This window comes from Dipodomys ordii, unplaced genomic scaffold (genome assembly GCF_000151885.1).
Source record: "Dipodomys ordii isolate 6190 unplaced genomic scaffold, Dord_2.0 Scaffold37, whole genome shotgun sequence".
NCBI classification, from domain to species: domain Eukaryota; kingdom Metazoa; phylum Chordata; class Mammalia; order Rodentia; family Heteromyidae; genus Dipodomys; species Dipodomys ordii.
Window position 1 is genome coordinate 5136074 of NW_012267253.1, and position 20216 is coordinate 5156289.

The 20216-nt window shown below is 38.1% G+C and overlaps 1 protein-coding gene across 3 annotated transcripts in view; it reads left to right on the forward strand.

Moving 5' to 3' along the window:
• Ppm1b (protein phosphatase, Mg2+/Mn2+ dependent, 1B) overlaps positions 1–20216 on the forward strand; it is a 52327-nt gene that overhangs the window by 11129 nt on the left and 20982 nt on the right. For all 3 annotated transcript variants that reach the window (XM_013017962.1, XM_013017960.1, XM_013017961.1), the window contains exon 2: positions 11699–12555. In XM_013017962.1, the coding sequence (XP_012873416.1) occupies positions 11713–12555 (843 nt within the window). In that variant the 5' untranslated portion in view covers positions 11699–11712. The remainder of the gene's footprint in view (positions 1–11698; positions 12556–20216) is intronic.

The following is a 20216-nucleotide window of genomic DNA, read 5'->3' on the forward strand; positions in this document are numbered from 1 at the left end:
TTTTCCCTGACGTTTTTCTTGTCACATACTAAATTAGCTTTTTTTTTTTTTTTGTCAGTTGTAGGGCTTGAATTCTGGACCTGTGCGCTGTCCTTGAGCTCTTCAGCTCAAGATGAGTGCTCTACCATTTGAACAACAGCACCACTTCCAGTTTTCTGGTGGTTATTTGGAGATGAGTTTCACAGAGACTTTCCTACCCAGGCTGGCTTTGAACCTTAGATCTCAGCCTCCTGAGTAGGATTACAAGCATGAGCCACCAGTGCCCAGCTTTAGCATTTCTTAAGATGGTACCTATAGACCCTCACCTATAGGTCTGTAAATGATGATTATATAAATCTTTACTAATTTTTGATTTTGTTCAACAACAGTGTAGGTCTAAATCACTGTAGTGTAGCAATACTATTTTACCTGTTCTCTTTGTAAAATAATTTCAATATATAATTAAATAAATAAAATAATTTCAATATATAATTTCAATAATTTTCAAATATATATATATATATTTTTTTTTTTTTTTACCAGTTCTGGGGTTTGAAATCAGTGCCTAGGCACTACCCCTGAACTTCTTTTGCTCACTCTACTACTTGAGCCATAGTGCCATTTCCGGCTTTTTTATGCTTATGTGGTACTGAGGGATCGAAGCCAAGGCTTCATGCTAGGCAAGCACTCTACCACTAAGCCACATTCCCAGCCCTCAAAATATTTTTAAACTCATCATTTCAGATTTATATTACTTTATTAGACTAGCTGCTAGATATTATTGCTGACTTTCATGATAATGCTAATTATTATGTACATTTTATGCTTTCCTGGGTTCTGACCTCATACACTAGTTTTGCTTTTTTATATTTCATTTAAATTAAATCACATAGAAGCTACTTTTCTCTTTTTAGACAGTACTGGTGTTTGAACTCAGGGTCTTGTGCTTCCTAGTATGATGATCTTCCACTTGAACCACTACTCTTCAGCCTTTTATTTTAATTGTGTTTTTGGGACAATCTCACTCCTACCCTTGCCTGGGCTGGCCTTGAACTTGTGACCTTGTATCTCCATCTCTGAGTAGCTGGAATTATAGGTGTGTGCCGCCATGCTTATGTGCCACCACCTCACCTCAGGCTTGAATAGATTTGATTTTGAGAAAATACTGAAACTTAAAGTCTCATTTATTATTATTATTAGTTGTAGGGCTTGAACTCTGGGTCTGGGTGCTGTCCCTGTGCTCTTCAGCTCAAGGTGAGCGCTCTTCCACTTGAGCTACAGTGCCACTTCCGGTGGTTTAATGCAGACAAGAGTTTCATGGACTTTCCTGCCCGTGCTGGCTTTGAACTGCGATCCTCAGATCTCAGCCTTCTGAGTAGCTAGGATTATAAGCGTGAGCCACTGGCACCGGCTCTCATTTATTATTTTCTATATCTTTTTTTTTTTTTTTTTAGTTTTTTTGAGATAAGGTCTCTCTATGTAGCCCAGGCAGTCCTACAACTTCCTCAAATTCTTGATCCTCTTGCCTCAGCTTCTCTCTCAAGTGCTGGGATTATAGGTGTGTATGACCAACCCAGTTCTTTCCATTTCTTTTGAAAGTAATTTTAAAGAACTGTCTTAAAGCATAGCAAGCAAATTTAAATGAATGAATGTTTCATTTATAAGTGTTAGACCAGGCGTCTGTTAAAACCAGAAGTAACATTTATTTTAGCTAAACAGTTCTGAATTCTACATATGTGTTTATATGGTGTTTTCACACTCCATAATTGAACAGAACAAGTACCCTGTTTTGGAGGACAGGAGTGGTGGTGTTTAACTGTATTGTTTGAAAAGGAAATGGGTAGCAATGACCATTCATTGTTATAGAATTACTGCGTTGGAGTGAAATTTTACTGAAATATGAGTTTTTAAAAATCTTTTAAGTAGTTGTATAAGGGAGGTGTCATTTAACAAAGGTGCTTATGAATACAATGCATCTTGATCTGTCACCCCCTTCAACAATCTCATCCCCTTTGACTCACCCCTTCCTTTACATGTCTCAATTTTGTAATATATACAATGAATTCTTTTTTTTGTTTTTTTTGGTTATGAGGCTTGAACTGTGGGCCTGGGCGCTGCCCCTCAGCTCTTTAGCTATAGGTGAGCGCTCTACCACTTGAGTCACATTTCTACTTCCAGTTTTCTGGTGATTAATTGGAAATCAGAGTCTCATGGACTTTCCTGCCTGGGCTGGCTTCAAATCGAGATCCTCAGATCTCAGCCTCCTGAGTAGGTAAGATTACAGGTGTGAGCCACCAGCCCCTGGCTTACATGAGTTCTTGTCTGCATTCTCTCCTGGCTCCTTTTCCCTTTGGGCCCCCACCACTATGCAAATACCCATTTCTTGGTGCTTGTTTTGTTGGACTTTGATTTCGTCTTCTAAAAAAATTGTATTTGAAATCTCCATAGCACCTATTATAATTCAGTTAATTCGTTTGGAACTGCTTGTATACCACCTGGAGTATTTACTTATAGATTTATAGGCATATTCTATTTACCACTAATAAGAGAAACCTTGCAACCTTTGTTTCTCTGGGTCTGCTTTACTTCATTTAATACTTTACAAGTCTTTCCATTTCCTTATGAATGGTACAATATCATAGTGTGTGTGTGTGTATAGATACACACACACACACACACACACACACACACACACTGTGTTTTCTTTTTTTGGGGGGGGGTCCGGTCGTGGGGCCTGAACTCTGGGCCTGGGTGCTGTCCCTCAGCTCTTCAGCTCAAGGCTAGCAAGCTACCACTTGAGCCATAGCACCACTTCCGGCTTTTTTTTTCTGCTTATGTGGTGCTGAGGAATCGAACCCAGGGCCGCAAGCGCTCTACCACTGAGCCAACTTCCCAGCCCCACACTTTGTTTTTCTTGATCCATTCATCCATTGAGGGGAATCTGGGCTGATTCTATATTTTGGCTGTGGTGAATAATGCTGCAGTGAACATTGTTGTGCTGGTGGTTTTACTATAGCCTTGTTTATGTTCTATTGGTTAGATGCCTGGGAATGGAATTGCTGGATCATCTATGTTAATTTTTTATTTTTTATCTATTTACTTTTTTTTTTTTTGAGGAACCTCCATGCTGCTTTCCCTGGTGGTTGAACAAACTTACATTCCTACCAAACAGTGTATTAGACTTCCCTTTTGGCGGTATCCTCACAAGCATTTGTTGTTGTTTGGTTTCTTGATAATGACCATTCAAACTAAGAAAGGTGGTATCTGTGTTTTTTATGTTGGTATGGTCAGCTTTTTTGGTTAGTTTTATAGCATGATTTTTGTTGTTGTTGTTGGTGGTGGTGGTGGTGGTGGAGGTTGTGGTGATTGTGGTCATAAGGCTTGAACTCGGTGCTGTCCCTCAGCTTTTGTGCTTAAGGCTAGTGTTCTACCACTTTGAGCCACAGTGCCACTTCTGGTTTTCTGGTGGTTAATTAGAGATAAGAGTCTCTCAGATTTTCCTGCTAGGGTGGGTTTGAAACCATTATCCTCAGATCTCAGTCTCCTGTGTAGCTAGGATTAAAGATGTGAGCAGCCTGTGCATGGATTAGCATGCAAATTTAAGTTGATTCTATTATCAAGATTTAACATATTAGTGTTTTGCTATTTTCTTCAAACTTTTTGTTACTTAAAAAAATTTTGTTTTTGGGTCCAGTCGTGGGGCCTGAACTCTGGGCCTGGGTGCTGTTCCTCAGCTCTTCAGCTCAAGGCTAGCACTCTACCAGTTGAGCCACAGCGCCACTTCCGGCTTTTTTCTTTTTTGTTTATGTGGTGCTGAGGAATCCAACCCAGGGTTTCAGGCATGCAAGGCAAGCGCTCTACCACTGAGCCACCTTCCCAGCTCTTAAAAAATATTTTTAAGTAATTGTACAAAGAGGTTACAATTCCATAAGTCAGGTTTAAGTATAGTGCATTTTGGTCTGTGTCATCCATTGTTTTCTATTATCCATCTGCCCATCCCTATACTCAAATTATATAGTTCCCTTTTTAATATAATATACAGTGAATATATTGACTGTATTTGCTCACTCTCCTTTCATTCCTGTGATCCCTTTTTCTGTCTCTCCTCCCCTGCCCCCAGTAAAACATTTTGCTATTTCTTTTCTTTTTTTGTCAGTCATGAGGCCTGAACTCTGGTCCTGGGCGCCGTCCCTCAGCTCTTCAGCTCAAGGCTAGCACTCTACCACTTGAGTCACAGCACCTCTGTGGTGGTTTATTGAAGATAAGAGTCTCATGGACTTTGCTGCTCCAGCTGGCTTTGAACCCCAATCCTCAGATCTCAGCCTCCTGAGTAGCTAGGATTATAGACCTGAGCCACTGGTGCTGGGCACATTTTGCTATTTCTTTTTTTTTTTTTTATTTTTTCATTTTTTCCCGCCTTTCCAACTCCTCTCCCCAGCCCCCAAGTTGTAAAGTTCACTTAGAACATGGTGTCTTGTACATCTCATTGTTACGATGGGTCAACCTGTATCCTTATTTCAGCATTTTGTTATTTCCTTTCCCCTCCCCAAAATGTATATACAAGATGCAAGGCACTGGAATCAGTGAAAACAGTGGTTGTCCCATGGAGGAAGAACATACAAAAGAAACAAAAAAAAGGTACATTATAAATACATTTTTTAAAAAAAACAGCAAGAAAGATAAAACTACTTGTGTCCCTGTCTTGGGGTTCATTTCACTTAGCATCATCTTACATCATCAGCTTTATCTGTATACTACTACAATAATCACTTTTCCTTCCAGAAGTAACTATTAAGGTTGTCTTGATAATTTTAGCTTTTATATTATTCAATTATGCTTTGAATACTTTTGCTGTATAGTTCACATCTAAATTTGTTGTTAATTTTATAATTATATATAAATATAAATACTATATCCTTTCCAGCTAACTTTGTTTTTGATATTCATGGTAAAACATTTAAATGTCATCCATGCTTTTAACTTCTATAGAACATTAGATCTTACTTGGATTTCACCAGTTTTTCTAGTAAGCCTCTTTGTATTTCATGTTTTTCAGTCTTTAGATGAGTGTTAAAACTGTTACTAATTTTAATGTTATATTGTACACCAATATCTAAATAGAGTGCCTTGGAGCATGTAGGACTCGTGAAAGAAAAAACATTATTATTACTTTTTATATTACCTTTTTTCTTTGGTCAGTTGTGGGGCTTGAAATCCAGGCCTGGGTACTGTCCCTGACCTCTTCAGCTCAAGGCTAGCATGCATGCTACCACTTGAGCCACAGTGCTACTTCTGGCCTTTTATTACTGTTTATGTGGTGCTGAGGAATCGAACCCAGGGCCTCATGCATGTGAGGCAATCACTCTACCACTGAGCCACCTTCCCACACCCTTATATTACTTTTCAAAGTCAAAAGAACAAAATACTAGTGTTGAGAAACCCATGAGAAAAATGAGCTTTGAGTCATCCCTGACATATCTTTTCGCTGGGAAATAGATGGGACCAACAGATTGTGTTCTTTGTAAGCAAGGCCTATCAATGTCCGTGTGCCCTTTTATTGAAAGTGTGCCAACTGCAGGAAGGAGAATTTTGCAGTATGTGAGTGTTGTTTGTTGAAGCTTTGTTTTTATTTTGTCTGAAGATTTTTGGTTTAAGTTCTCTGACAGTTATTTACTTACTTTTTTTGATACTTTTTTTTTTTGGTACTTGTTTTTAGTAAAGGGTAGAATTTAAATGAGTTAAATGTTTGTGAAGTATTGAAAGCAGTAGCTGAACAGGATGCCAGTGCCTCTTGCTTGTAATCCTATCCTTTTCAGAGACTGAGATTGTTAGGGTTGTAGTTTGAGGCCACTCTCGGCCAAAAAAAAAAATGCTCGAGAGATTTCCCCTTCTCAATGAAAAGCTTTGCCTGATTCCTTCTTCCCTTTCCCTTTCCTTTCTTTTTGTCAGTACTGGGCTTTAAACTTAGCGTCTGAGGGCTGTCATTAGCTTTTTCACTTAAGTTGGCATTCTACCATTTGACCTATAGCTCCACTTTGAGCTTTTTGCTGGTTAATTGGAAATAAGAATCACTACTGGTGCCTGACTTGCCTATATTTCTTGAGTCATAAGTGTTTGATCCCCACCACTGTGGTTGATTGATGATAGATAGATAGATAGATAGATAGATAGATAGATAGATCCCCAGCTCTGTGGTTGATTGATGAGAGAGAGACAGAGAGAGAGAGAGGCAGAGACAGAGACAGAGACAGACAGACAGACAGCTAGCTAAGAAAAGAAAGGAAAATTTCTTTTTTTTTTCTTTTTTTTTTTTGGGTCCAGTCGTGGGGCCTGAACTCTGGGCCTGGGCACTGTCCCTCATCTCTTCAATTCAAGGCTAGCGCTCTACCACTTGAGCCACAGCACCACGTCCGACTTTTTTCTTTTTGCTTATGTAGTGCTGAGGAATCGAACCCAGGGCCTCATGCATGCAAGGCAAGCGCTCTACCACTGAGCCACCTTCCTAGCCAGAAAGGAAAATTTCTTTGCATTATATTTGAACCGAGCTATGGGGGCGAAGAGTTGAAAATGATTATGGGCAGAGACAGCAGTAAAAAAGTCCAAAGATTGGGAATGTCTTGTAGGAATAGAGAGAAGGCCACTGGGGACATAGATGATAAGAGTTACAGGAAGAGTAAAGTTGAACTAATAAGGGGTTACATTTTAGAGAGCAATAATAAACTTGAATCTTCTTCTGAATTGACTGGAAATTCTAGAAAAACACAATTCCATTACATTTAAGAAATGTCACTCTGGATAAGGAATTATAGGGGAAAGCAAAGCAGGAATAGGGCTGCTAATTTAGGGGTTACTGTAAGGGCTAGAGAGGCATGACTGAAGCGATAAAGTGCATACCTAGCAATCATCAGATCCCGAGTTCAAATCCAAGACCCTCCTCTCAAAATGAAGTATTATAGATGATGATGGCTCTGTCTGGTCCATTGGAATAATGCAATGAAGAGAATTGGACTCATTTAGACTATATTTGAAGGTAAAACTGGCAGAATTTGCAATTCAGTTGTGTGAAAGAGTAGAATCAAGGCTGCATAACAAAGATGGCTTTATTTGAGTGAAGAAACATTTATCTCTAGAGAAAAAAGGTATCATGCTTTTATTACCTAGTATAGCATTTGTAGGAGGTAGTTAAGAGTATGAACTCTGGAGCCAGCCCATTCTGCTATGTACGTGGACTAAGTTCCCCAGCATTTCTATAATTCATTACTTCATCTATAAAATGAAGGCAGTAACATGCAGTTTACAAGACTGTTGCAAAATTAAATGAGTTGAAATTGATCAAGTTAATATAGACTCCAGTGTTTGCTTAGATTGGAGACTATATACTATTAGTTTTCATTATTTCTAGGGGTTTGGTTTTTTTCAGGCAGGGTCTTGCTGTCCTCATACTTGTCACTTTCTGGTCTCGTCTACCAAGTGCTAAGATTACAGGTTTTTACAAGGATAATTTTGAGTCTACATACTGTTAACCATATGGAAATACTGTGTTTTTTTTTTTAATAGCTGTTTGTTGCTAACAAAGATCTGCAATCTGCCTTAATAGTGTCTCAATGTCAAGTGTCTCTGAGTGTGCTCTTACACTGTGGTGTTATAGACTGAAGAAATGTTCTTCTGAAAGACTTGTCAGATATGTTAGATTTTTTACAGCCATGCTTTATACAGTATTTATTTGTTTTCTAAAAAAATCTGTTAATTCTATATCTGTGAAATTACAAGATGTAGAGAAGAATTTTGTTCATTTAGTTTTTATAGACTTGCAAATTGGGTAGAATTTGATTCTTGCTTTTAGTGTAGCAGCACTAAATAGAAAAAATTCTTGCTAGGAACTTGCTGTTATTAATGAAGTCTTTGGGGCAGCTGGCAAAACAGGAACTGCTCATGAGGCTTCAGTAGAGAATGTCAAGAATGATATCAAAAGTGTCTTTTTAAAAATTATGGATATATTGGGCTGGGAAGGTGGCTCAGTGGTAGAGCGCTTGCCTTGCATGCATGAGGCCCTGGGTTCGATTCCTCAGCACCACATAAGCAAAAAGAAAAAAGCTGGAAGTGGCGCTGTGGCTCAAGTGGTAGAATGCCTGCCTTGAGCTGAAGAGCTGAGGGACAGTGCCCAGACCCAGAGTTCAGGTCCCACGACTGGACCCCCCCCCAAAAAAAATTACAGATATACATGTAAATTTCCAGATCTCAGAAATGGGATGAACAGTGCAGCTCAACTGCAGTGGGAGTTGTATATATACTTCATCAACTTCAATGATTCATGATTCGTGTGCTGTACTGTATAGGTATACCTGCCCTGGTATGTAATACAATACAGTGAATGGACTTTAACTGCATCAGTGTAGTTGAATCTAAAAGTATAATGTTGAGCAGGGGAAAAAGTGAAGTAATTTGATACTGTGCATAGGTGTAAAATGCTATGCATATAAACAGTCACACATGAATATAGTTAAACTACAAAGAATACTAATTACAAACTTAAGGTGATTTCCATATTGGGAAGGAGAAAAGGGTTCAGAGATTAAATAGGAGGCTTTAGTAACTTTTATTGGCAGGTTCATGGATGTTTATTAAAACTCTAGCTGTCTATACACATTATATGATATATGTGATAACTTTATAATGTGTTAAAGTATGAGACAATCTAAGCTTTTGAGATCAGTTTGGAACTTAGAAAAAGCAGGTTGCAAAAGAATGCAATCCCTGGTAACTGCTGAAAGGTATGCTAAATGCATATTCCTAAACTTCAGTTCTTGAAGAATTGATTTTTATAAAGAAAACAGGAACAAAAATCATTGCAGTTAAGAACATGGCTGAGAAGCAGGGCAGTGTAACTTCCACACAGCCTCAGGAGCTTCATTTGTTTGTTTTGTGATAGTAGGGGTTGAACCCAGAGCCTCTACCATTTATGTCTCCAGCCCTTTTGTTTTCATTTTGTTTGTGTGACATGATCTGGTTAGCTTTGCAAAGTGATAACCTTGGATTCTTTTTTTAAATATATAATTCATTGTTATTATTAGATATTGTACAGAGGAGTTACCATTTCATAAGTCAGGTAATCAGTACATTTGTATTTGGACAGTGTCACTCCTTCCTTCACTTTCCTCCAGTTTCCCCCTGCCGTCAGTCCCTGCCAGAAAGTACATAGTTCATTTTCCACATAGTCTATACTGAATAGCATGGTTGAATTTGTTTACCCTGCTGCTGCTTTTCCCCTCCCCCCAAAAACCCTAAAGCAAAAACAACCACCATCATGAACAATAACCACAAAAGTTTCCATTTCTTAGAATCCATTTTAATTAATAATACCCTAAATGTTCAGAGAAGTTACACCTTTGGGTTCTTCCCCTAAGGATATCCTCCTTTAGTCTGTGTGTGAATGCCTAGAGTCCCATATAGGTTATCATGCCCAGTTATATTTTAGATCCAGCTTCCACAATTGACAGAAAATGCACTGTTTGTTTCTTTCCTTTTTTTGGGGGGGGGGTCCGGTCGTGGGGCCTGAACTCTGGGCCTGGGCGCTGTCCCTCAGCTCTTCAGCTCAAGGCTAGCGCTCTACCACTTGAGCCACAGAGCCACTTCCGGCTTTTGTTTTTTCTGCTTATGTGGTGCTGAGGAATCAAACCCAGGGTCTCATGCATGCAAGGCAAGCGCTCTACCACTGAGCCACCTTCTCAGCCCGTTTGTTTCTTTGAGCTTAGCTTACGTCACTTAGTGTGATCTATAATCTTGGATGCTATTCTCATGCCTCCACCTCCCTAGTAGCTGTGGTTATGGAACATATACCAATATGCCCAGCTGTTTGGTTTGAGACAGTATCTCCCTGTTATAATCCAGGCTACCCTTGAACTTGGATCTGGCCTGCTTCAACCTGAGGCTCCTCTGTTTTTTGTTTTTTGGGGGGGAGGGGTCTGGTTGTGGGGCCTGAACTCTGGGCCTGGGCGCTGTCCCTCAGCTCTTCAGCTGAGGTTAGCACTCTACCACTTGAGCCACAGCACCACTTCCGGCTTTTTTCTTTTTGCTTATGTGGTGCTGAGGAATCGAACCCAGGGCCTCATGCGTGCAAGGCAAGCACTCTACCACTGAGCCAACCTCCCAGCCCCTCCTCTGTTTTTTTATGTCCATCCAGACTTTCTTTAGTTCTTGATATCCTTTTTAAAAGCATTCTGTTTAAGACCTCACCTTCCATCCTTTTCTTTCAAAACCATTTGAAAAATCTTGTAAATGAGGAACTTTTGTGGATTTTTAACCTATTAATATAAAACAACAGTATCATAATTGCAAGAATATTAGGAAAGTTGAAAGCTACAAAAAAACTTTTTTCTCATTTGATACATGGAATTGGAAACAAAATAGTCAAGAATCCAATTTCATTTGCATTTAGGTATCTTTGTAAGTTATCTTGTTTTTCAGGTGAAGTAGCCATCAGACCATAAAATCTAAATAAAAATACTTGAAATCAAGTTTTCAAATCATTGTATCACGGAACTTTAATGCCATGCCGCATATTAGAAAATAAGCATTTGGTTGGGAATGTAACTCAGTCAGTGATAGAGCACTTGTCTATAATATGGGTCCTGGGTTTCCAGTGCCTGCCCCATGATCACAAATAAGCATTTCTATTACATTTATCTCAAAATGATAAAAATTTTAATGTATTTTTAATTTTACCCTTTAAAGTAATAGGAATATATAACTCAGGATGAATAAAGTTATGTAATTTATGAGGATAATATATGCATACATCCATATAAATTGAGTGGATTTACTTTTTATAAATGGGATATGGAATTTTGTTATGAAATTCAATAATGGTCAAAGACTTAAAAGATTTCTTGGAGGAGGTGAGTCTGTTTCAAGTGTATTAGAAATTAGTGAATAGAAATACCACGATGAAACTCACTTTTATTACAAACTATGCTAATTCAAAAATAATAAAAGAAAAAGTAAAAAAACACCTTAACAGCATAGTCAAGAATCAAATAGAAGTCAAGTTAATCTAGGCTATTGTCTTCCAAAGTATTTTCAAATCACTAGCTTGCTGCTTTTATATATATATTTATAATATACACACACACACACAGAGATAATTAGGGAGTTACAATTCCTAAGTCAGGTAATAATTACAGTGCTTCTTGGACATTGTCACTCCTTCTTTTGTTTTCCCCCATTTTTCCTTTCCTATCCCTCCCTACAAGTTGAATAGTTCATTTTTTATGTAGTGACTATTGAATGCAAGGACTGCGTTTGGTCACGTTTCCTCCTTTCATTGCTGTGCCTTTTAGCCCCCCCCCATCCCCCCAAAAGACAATACTAGCATGCTATTTGAAGATCTCATCCAAGATCTTTTTTTTGACCTTTCTCAAATAAAGGGTGCCATTTGGGAACAAGCAAGCCAAGTGAGAGCTCAAGGACTTGAGTTTAAACCCCAGGACTGGAACCCCCCCCCCAATTACTAATACCTATACTCCATCTCCCAGAAATTCTGATTTAATTAGTCTGATTTTAACTGTTCTAGAAGTAGGGGGAGAATTTTTTTTTTATTCCAGTAAAGTGGGATAATACTGAAAAATACTTAAGGTAAGAGTTACTTGAGAACAAGTAGAATACTGTAGACAAGTTAAGAAATTTAAACATTTAACACCTATAATTTTTTTCCCCCTTCCAGGTTCATTACTAAAAATGGGTGCATTTTTGGATAAACCCAAAACTGACAAACATAATGCTCATGGTGCTGGGAATGGCTTACGCTATGGCCTGAGCAGTATGCAAGGATGGAGAGTGGAAATGGAAGATGCACACACAGCTGTTGTAGGTATTCCTCATGGCTTGGAAGACTGGTCGTTTTTTGCAGTTTATGATGGTCATGCTGGATCCCGAGTGGCAAATTATTGCTCAACACATTTGTTAGAACATATCACTACCAATGAAGACTTTCGGGCAGTGGGCAAACCAGGACCTGCTCAGGAACCTTCAGTGGAAAATGTCAAGAATGGTATCAGAACTGGCTTTTTGAAAATTGATGAATATATGCGTAACTTTTCAGATCTCAGAAACGGGATGGACAGAAGTGGTTCAACTGCAGTGGGAGTTATGATTTCACCTACACATATCTACTTTATCAACTGTGGTGATTCACGTGCTGTTCTGTATAGGAATGGACAAGTCTGCTTTTCTACGCAGGATCACAAACCTTGTAATCCAAGAGAAAAGGAGAGAATCCAAAATGCAGGAGGCAGCGTAATGATACAGCGTGTTAATGGTTCATTAGCAGTGTCTCGTGCTCTGGGGGACTATGATTACAAGTGTGTTGATGGCAAAGGCCCAACAGAGCAACTTGTTTCTCCAGAGCCTGAGGTTTATGAAATTTTAAGAGAAGAGGATGAATTTATCATCTTGGCTTGTGATGGGATCTGGGATGTTATGAGTAATGAGGAGCTCTGTGAATTTGTTAAATCTAGGCTTGAGGTATCTGATGACCTGGAAAATGTGTGCAATTGGGTAGTGGACACTTGTTTACATAAGGTATGTAAGCTTTTTTTTTAAACGATTAAAATACTTTATTTTGAAAAAGCATGGTAAGTAAATTTAAGCAAACAAGTTTTTAAAACTGTTTATTTTTAAATGACTTTCTTCATCAAAAAGAAAACTATTCTTTTCACTACTTCCATCTGCCCTAGTCTTCTAATTATTTGAATAGTAAGTTCAGTAAATTTAAGACATACGTCATTTGATTATTCTGTGGCTTGTTGCTGTAGCAGAGTCATCTATACAGAATTGTAACTTTTGATTCAAATTCTTGGTATTGGAAGTGGACATCCTACTCATAATTTGGTAGTAGCTTAAGATGTATTTATTAAAATACTGCATTACTAAAAAAGTTTACTTTTCTTAAAAGTATATGTAATATGTACATACTACATAGTATATATAATATATAGCCTATACCAAGAAGCTACGCTTAATTAAAATTTAGTTCTAATTCTTCTAGCATTCTCTATTCACTGTCTAGAAAGCTTTCCATATCAATACAAACTTAAGTGGAATTTTCATATAACTAAGTAATATATGACTTGGTGGATAGTCTCTCACTTTTGTAGAAGATACCAAAATTGGTTTCATAGATATTGTCACTGATTAAAACCCAAACCCTTATGTACTCCTATAAAAAAATTCCTTTAGAAGTTTTAATAGTTGGTTCTCCAGAATATCTTTAAAATATTTATTTTAAATGTTTTTAATATATTTATTTTAAATGTTTTAAATATTTTAAGTGTTTGCCAATACCTATACAAAAAATAACTAAAATTTGAGTGAACTTGGCAAGTGCCTTGAGTGTGCATGTATGTATTCTATGATCCTGACTAGAAAGACACCAAAAATGATTGTGAAACAGAATTTAGCTTACTCTGTCTGCATTAGAACCATACTGTCTCTGTGGTAAGCAGAGACTTAGCCAGAAAGAGTGTGTGTGTGTGTGCGTGTGCGTGTGCGTGTGCGTGTGTGTGTGTGTGTGTGCCCAGTTGGGATTTGAATCTAAGGGCCTTGTATTTCTTGGCAGGTTCTTTACCTCGTGAACTATACTCCAAACCCTTTTGTGCTTTGGCTGTTTTCCAGATAAGGATTTGTGCTTTCTGATAGGGGCCAGCTTCAGTCTGCAATCCACTTACCTCTGTCTCTGAGTAGCTGAGATTACAATCTTGTACTACCACACCCAACTTGTTTGTTGAGATTGGGATCTTGCTAACTTTCACTGGCCTCAAACTGAGAGCCTTGTGATCTTTACCTGCTAAGTATCTGGAATTACAAGCATGAGTCACTATGCTAAGCAAATGTGAATGTTTTTATAAAAAAATGAAATGCGGGCTGGGAAGTTGGCTCAGTGGTAGAGTGCTTACCTTGTATGCATGAGGCCCTGGGTTCAATTCCTTAGCACCACATAAGCAGAAAAAGTCAAAGTGGCCCTGTGGCTCAAGTTGTAGGGTGCTAGCCTTGAGCTGAAGAGCTGAGGGACAGCGCCCAGGCCCAGAGTTCAGTCCCCACGACCAGCAAAAATAAAAATAAAAAATAAATAATGAGATGCATAGGGTTAGGAGCAAGGCTGTCAAGAGGTAGGATGCCTGTGAGGCCTTACTAGTACCTCCATTTAAAAAAAGAAAAAATAAGAATCATTACACTTGCTATGCCTGCTTTTTCTTACAATATATTGTAGAAAGATACCTTTGTGAAAGTACTGAGCTACATTTTTCATAGCTGCATTTTTCATTTTCTGTAAGCAACATGTTTTAGCCTTGGTCCAAACTTTTCCATCCTTAAAAGAATCAATGATGGATAACCCTTTTTTTTCTGCCAACGGCCATCCAGATATTTACAACACCATTCAAAATAGCACCATATGAAATTATGAATTCAGGAAAACACAATAGCTAAATGAGCTACTGGCAGCCAATGAGAAGCATACGTTGCTGTTACATGATTTGCAAATGATTTGTCTAGTCTTATACTTCTTAGAGGGTTTTCCACTGCTGGAAAGGAAACTAGTTGTCAGAACTGTGACAAACCTTTAGATTAATGCTGATCTAAACTTGGTAACTTTTTGTTTGTTTGTTTGTTTGTCCGTCGTGAGGCTTGAACTCTGGGCCTGGGTGCTGTCCCTCAGTTCTTCAGCTCAAGGACAGTGCTTTACCACTTGAGCCACAGTGCCACTTCTGGTTTTCTGCTGGGTTATTGGAGATTAGAGTCTCATGGACTTTCCTGGCCTGGGCTGGCTTTGAACCATTATCCTCAGATCTTAGCCTCCTGAGTAGTTAGGATTACAAGCATGAGCCACCAGCGCTGGCGCCCGTTTTAAACTTGGTAACTTTTATCAGGGTAATTAAATGTTGATGCTATTAGACCTAGTCTAAAATCTCAGAAATGAGGAATTCTAGTAGCATATGAAAGGTTGGGTCAGGAAATCCATTCAGTTTTTGTGAAAGCTGTTATATTTCATTTAAATAAAGATGCATTCAAATTGAAATAGATTTTTGAGAAACTTAGCTGAAAAGGTGACAGGTTTATGAGTTTCTCTTAACCACTGAAAATACTTAAGGGATCTTAAGGAATCTCCATTTCTGTTTTGTAGCTCCATAATTTTGTCATTCATTCTACTTGATGGTATTGTAGAACCAAAGGTTAGTTAGCTCTACTATAAGATAGAATATAACTGCTTGGAATTTAATATGAAAGATTATATATAGGTCTTGGAATGTGGGTTAGTGGTAGAGTGCTTGCCTAGCATACATGAAGCCCTGGGTGTGGTTCTGCAGTACCACATACACAGAAAAAGCCACCAAAAAAAGCAGCTCAGGGACAGTGTCTGGGCCCTGAGTTCAAGCCCCAGGACTGGAAGGGAAAAAAAAGAATTGACAAAAAAAGGGGGTGGGGAGGAATCACATGGGCCGGGAGACATACATTTCCCAATGCCATGCTCAGTGTCAGTGTCAAGAAATTGTTTTCTCTTTAAAAAAAAAAAAAAAAGATGTAAACTTTTAAATCCACAGAAAACAGGGACTTCCCAGTAGTGTTACCAACTTTGAGAGAAGATCCTATTAAGGAGATATTTCCCTGAGAGATTTAAGTGAAGTCAGTGTTTTCTAACACCTCTAACACTTGTCATGTCTTAATGGCTTATAACACTTTTGTATGTTAATTTCATAATACCTTGGAAGGTTGTGGTACTTAATCACAAAATTATCAGTAAATTCTTGACTTTGTGAGTCAAATACTGTTCTAAGCATTTTGAACATGTTTTAACTCACTTAATTTTACAACAGTTGAATAAGTTAACATCCTATTTGTTAGTGATAATCCTTTTTTATGATTGTTAAGCTATAATCGTTAAATGATTCAGGTCAGATATCCTATTTATATTACATATTTAACTGTAGAGAATAGTCCCTCAGAAAACAACCTTTTCATTTTATTACCAGTGATACGATTCCTGGTATTTATCACCAAATAATACCAGCTTTTATAAAATACCTAATTTCTATTAGAATACTATTTTAAAACTTACAAATCATATATACTTTATTAATCTTTGTCCTAATCTGCAATGAACAAAATGATTTTTTTTTCTGGTCCTTGGGCTTGAACTCACAGCCTGGGTGTGGTCTCTGAACTTTTTTGCTCTACCAGCTGAGCCATACCTCCGCTTCTGTCTTTTAGGTGGTTAATTGGAGATGAGAGTCAGGGACTTTCTTTTATAGACTGGCTATGAACAGTGATCCTCATATCTCACCTTCCTAAGTAGCTAAGATTACAGGTGTGAGCCACTGGTGCCTGGCTAAAATATTTTATTTTTATTTCCAGTTGCAAGATTAAAAAATAGTTGTCCTATACTTAGGATTCTTGAAGCTGAGACTAGAATCTTAAAATTTCTGAATCAAGGGGCTGGGAAGATGGCTCAGTGGTACAGTGCTTGCCTTGCATGCCTGAGGCCCTGGGTTCATTCCTCAGCACCACATAAGCAAAAAGAAAAAAGCCGGAACTGTGGCTCAAGTGGTAGAGCGCTAGCCTCGAGCTGAAGAGCTGAGGGACAGCGCCCAGGCCCAGAGTTCAGGCCCCTGACCGGACCCAAAAAAAAAAAAATTTCTGAATCAAGTTTGGTATATTTGTTAGAAATGTTTTCCAGAATGGTGTGTGATAGAATGTTTCTGTTTATGTGTATGTGTGGTATTGGATTTTGTTGTTGTTGTTGTTGTTGTATTTTATCTGAAAAGTTTTCCCCCAAGGGAAACAAAAACATTTCTTTTTTCAATTATGAAAATGTTCATAATAAATACAAATATGTTTGAAGTAAAATTACTCCTTTTTCTGTTCCTTTCCAGTTTTACTTCTTTTAAGAGTTTTGCTGTTTATCCTTCCAAGTGATACCCCCCCCCAATCTCTCTCTCTCTCTCTATTTCTCTCTCTTTTGTAGGAACTGGGACTTGAACTCAGGTACTTTTGCTCTTGCTTGGCTTTTTTGCCCAAGGCTACTATCCTACCCCTTGAATCATACTTCTGGCTTTTTGTTAGTTTATTGAAGATAAGAGTCTGCCTGGACTAAATTCATACAGCGGTTCTCAGGTCTTGTCCTTCTGAGTAGCTAGGGTGTGAACCACTGGTGCCTTCTACAAAGATATAAGCATAAAATTAGGCATGATTGTGTACGTCTGTGACTTCAGCACTCAGGAGGCTGAAGCAAGAGGATTGGGAGTTAGGATAGCCAGACCCTGTCTCCCACATAACAAAAGACCCAAATATTTACCAGTAACACTCAACCTAAAAATTTTAACAGTAAAAATAGTTCCCCCCCCCCGTTTTACAAAAGTTAATAATCATTTCCATGGTGCCTTACCACCTACTTTATTTTGCTTGTACCATAAAAATCAGTAGCATTTCTTAGCTGGGCATGGGAGGGGGTGGGGAGGTGGCTCATTCCTGTATTCCTAGCAACTCAGACTGAGATCCTGATGAACTTGGTTTCAAGTCTACGAGCCTCTTCCCTCCAAAATAACCAGCAAGAAGCCACACCAGAGACGGCTCAGTGAGAAAGCACCAGCTGAGCAAGCAAGTGCAAATCCCCGATTTAAAACGCCTGTCTGTGTTTAGGGAAAAATTATCTTTATATAGAAATAGCACACTGGCACCTCGGACCTACCTCCTAGGTACACTGTTTGGGAGAAGACATGGGTTTAGTGTTAAGAACATAGGCTTAGTGGGGAAAAATAGAACATAGGCTTGGAGCCAGCCAGCTGGGTTGTAAGTTATGTTAAGGCATTTACTGAATTTGGGTGAAGCTTTTTTAAAAATTTTCAGTCCTGGCGCTCGAACTCAGAGCCTGGGCGCTGTTCCTGAGCTTTTGTGCTAAGGCTAGCACTCTACTACTTTGAGCCACAGCTCTACTTCTGGTTTTCTGATGGTGATTGGAGATAAGAATTTCACAAACTTTCCTGCCAGGGCTGGCTTTTGAGCTAGGATCCTCAGCTCTTAGCCTTCTGAGTAGGATTACTCACTGGCACCTAGCTGCTTTCTTTTTTAAATCTTTATGAAAAGAATGATAGTATCTTCATGAGTTACTGTGCATAAAGCTTTTGCAGTGACAGAACATTTTCTGGTTTATAGGCCTCAGTAAATTTTAGTTCTATTGATGGTTAAAAGCAGAAATACATTTATATAGAGGATTAAATTCAAGTATAGGGTAATGATGGAAGCAGTTCTTGAAAGGAGTTAGTCATAAGCTTCCATCTTTTTGTACACAGGTATAGGTCTGTTCCTTAGGGCTGGCTGGTATTTGAAGCTATAGTAGATCACTATTTTGAGTGTCAGTTTAAAAAAGGATTTAAAGATGTTAGCAATTTCCATCTGATATATTTTTACAAATCTGTAGATTCTGGTCCTAATTACCACATGTACTTTGTGAAGATGTGCTTCTGGGTACTTCTTTCACCATTCAGTTTTATCTTTAAAGCTAATGATTTCAAACTTTTAATTTAGATGCCCTTATTTATGGATTAGTTACTGGCTTTTTTGACTCATTGCTATCTAGTAGTTCTTAATGTTCAAATGTTTTAAGTGTGTTACTACTGTGCTATTCAATAAGTTTAAAAAAAGACAAACACACACATACACACACAAATAACATACTCGTTCACATCTGGAATCATAGCTATATACTTGGTAGGCAGAGGTGGAGGATTGTAGTTTGAGAACAGCTGCTACAAACAGATGCCCATCTCAGCAATAAAAAGCTGGGCATGGTGGTGTGTGTCTTATCATTTCAGCTGCTAGAGAAGTTTAAGTAGGATTGTGGTCCAGGCTTGTCCTGGCCTAAAAAGAATAAAGCTAAAAGAGCTAGGAGTATAAATCAAGTAGTAGAATACCTGCCTGTCAAGCACGAGGCCCTGAGTTCAGACCTTAGTCACCATCCTTCTCCCAAGTACAGACTTATAATCTGGTTCTAAATATTTAGTTAATTATTTTAGATATCTAGTCTGAGTTTTTTTTCTTTTAACAAACATAGTTCAATTTTGGATGTAATAAAATGATTATACTGAGGATGCAAGGATGATTTGTCTATATAAAACTGAAAAGGCTTAAAAAAGCTATTATCTCTCAGTTGCTGTATCAAAACCTGGTGTTTAGGGAAACATCATCTTTATACAAATAGCAGCATCATTGAAATGATGCACATGTGAAGGAGGTGTTATTGTAAATTTGTCCTTTTGTTTGTATGTCGATCCTGGGACTTGAACTCAGGGCCTGGATGCTGTCCCTGAGCTTTTGGGGTTTTTTTGTTTTGTTTTGTTTTTTTCCTTCTCAAGACTAACACTCTACCATTTGAGCCACAGCTTAACTTCTGTCTTCTTTGGTGCTTAATTGGAGATAGAGTCTCAAGGTTCATCAGAACGAGCCAGCTACTGACATGGAGGCCATGATTGGCTTCCTCACAAAGGAGTGCTTTGCATCAGTATCTGAGGAAATACCTTTTCCACTACCTCTACTTCCTAATCGGAATGCCATTTGGTTTCTATCTAGATTGAATGCTGAAACCCCACTGTAATTTTCCATGCTTGTACCAGTAATGCCAAGACATAAGTCACTTGTACACATGGGAATAATTGTACATTTGAAACTGGGTTTCCAGTTTGCTGACTTTTTAAAATCTTGAACTGTATTTTTATAAAGCCAATGGGTTTTACTGCATTATTTGAATTCATCCACTGGTAAATTTTGTTTAAAAGAAAAAAAAAAGAGTCTCATGGACTTTCCTGTCTTGGCTGACTTTAACCTATGATCCTCAGATCTCAGCTTCCTGAGTAGCTAGGGTTAAGGTCAATTATATCCTTTAAATTATATCCTTTAAATACCTTTGGAAGGTCATTAACTTCTTGAGTTTTTCACTGCATTTTCCAAATGATAGGGTTATATTTTATAACTTACAGAGATCAAATGGAAATTTTATACATAGCATATTAATTGGAAATTGCTAAACAATGCAATTACCAAAGTAGGAAATGGTTAGGAATCATTAAATTTCTAAACATACTAGTTATTCACTCCATTTATTTATATATAGTTTAAAATTCTTTAGATTTTGAAATTTCTGCTTGACCTACATTCACATACATACTTGATGGCAGGTGATCTACTAATTGAGA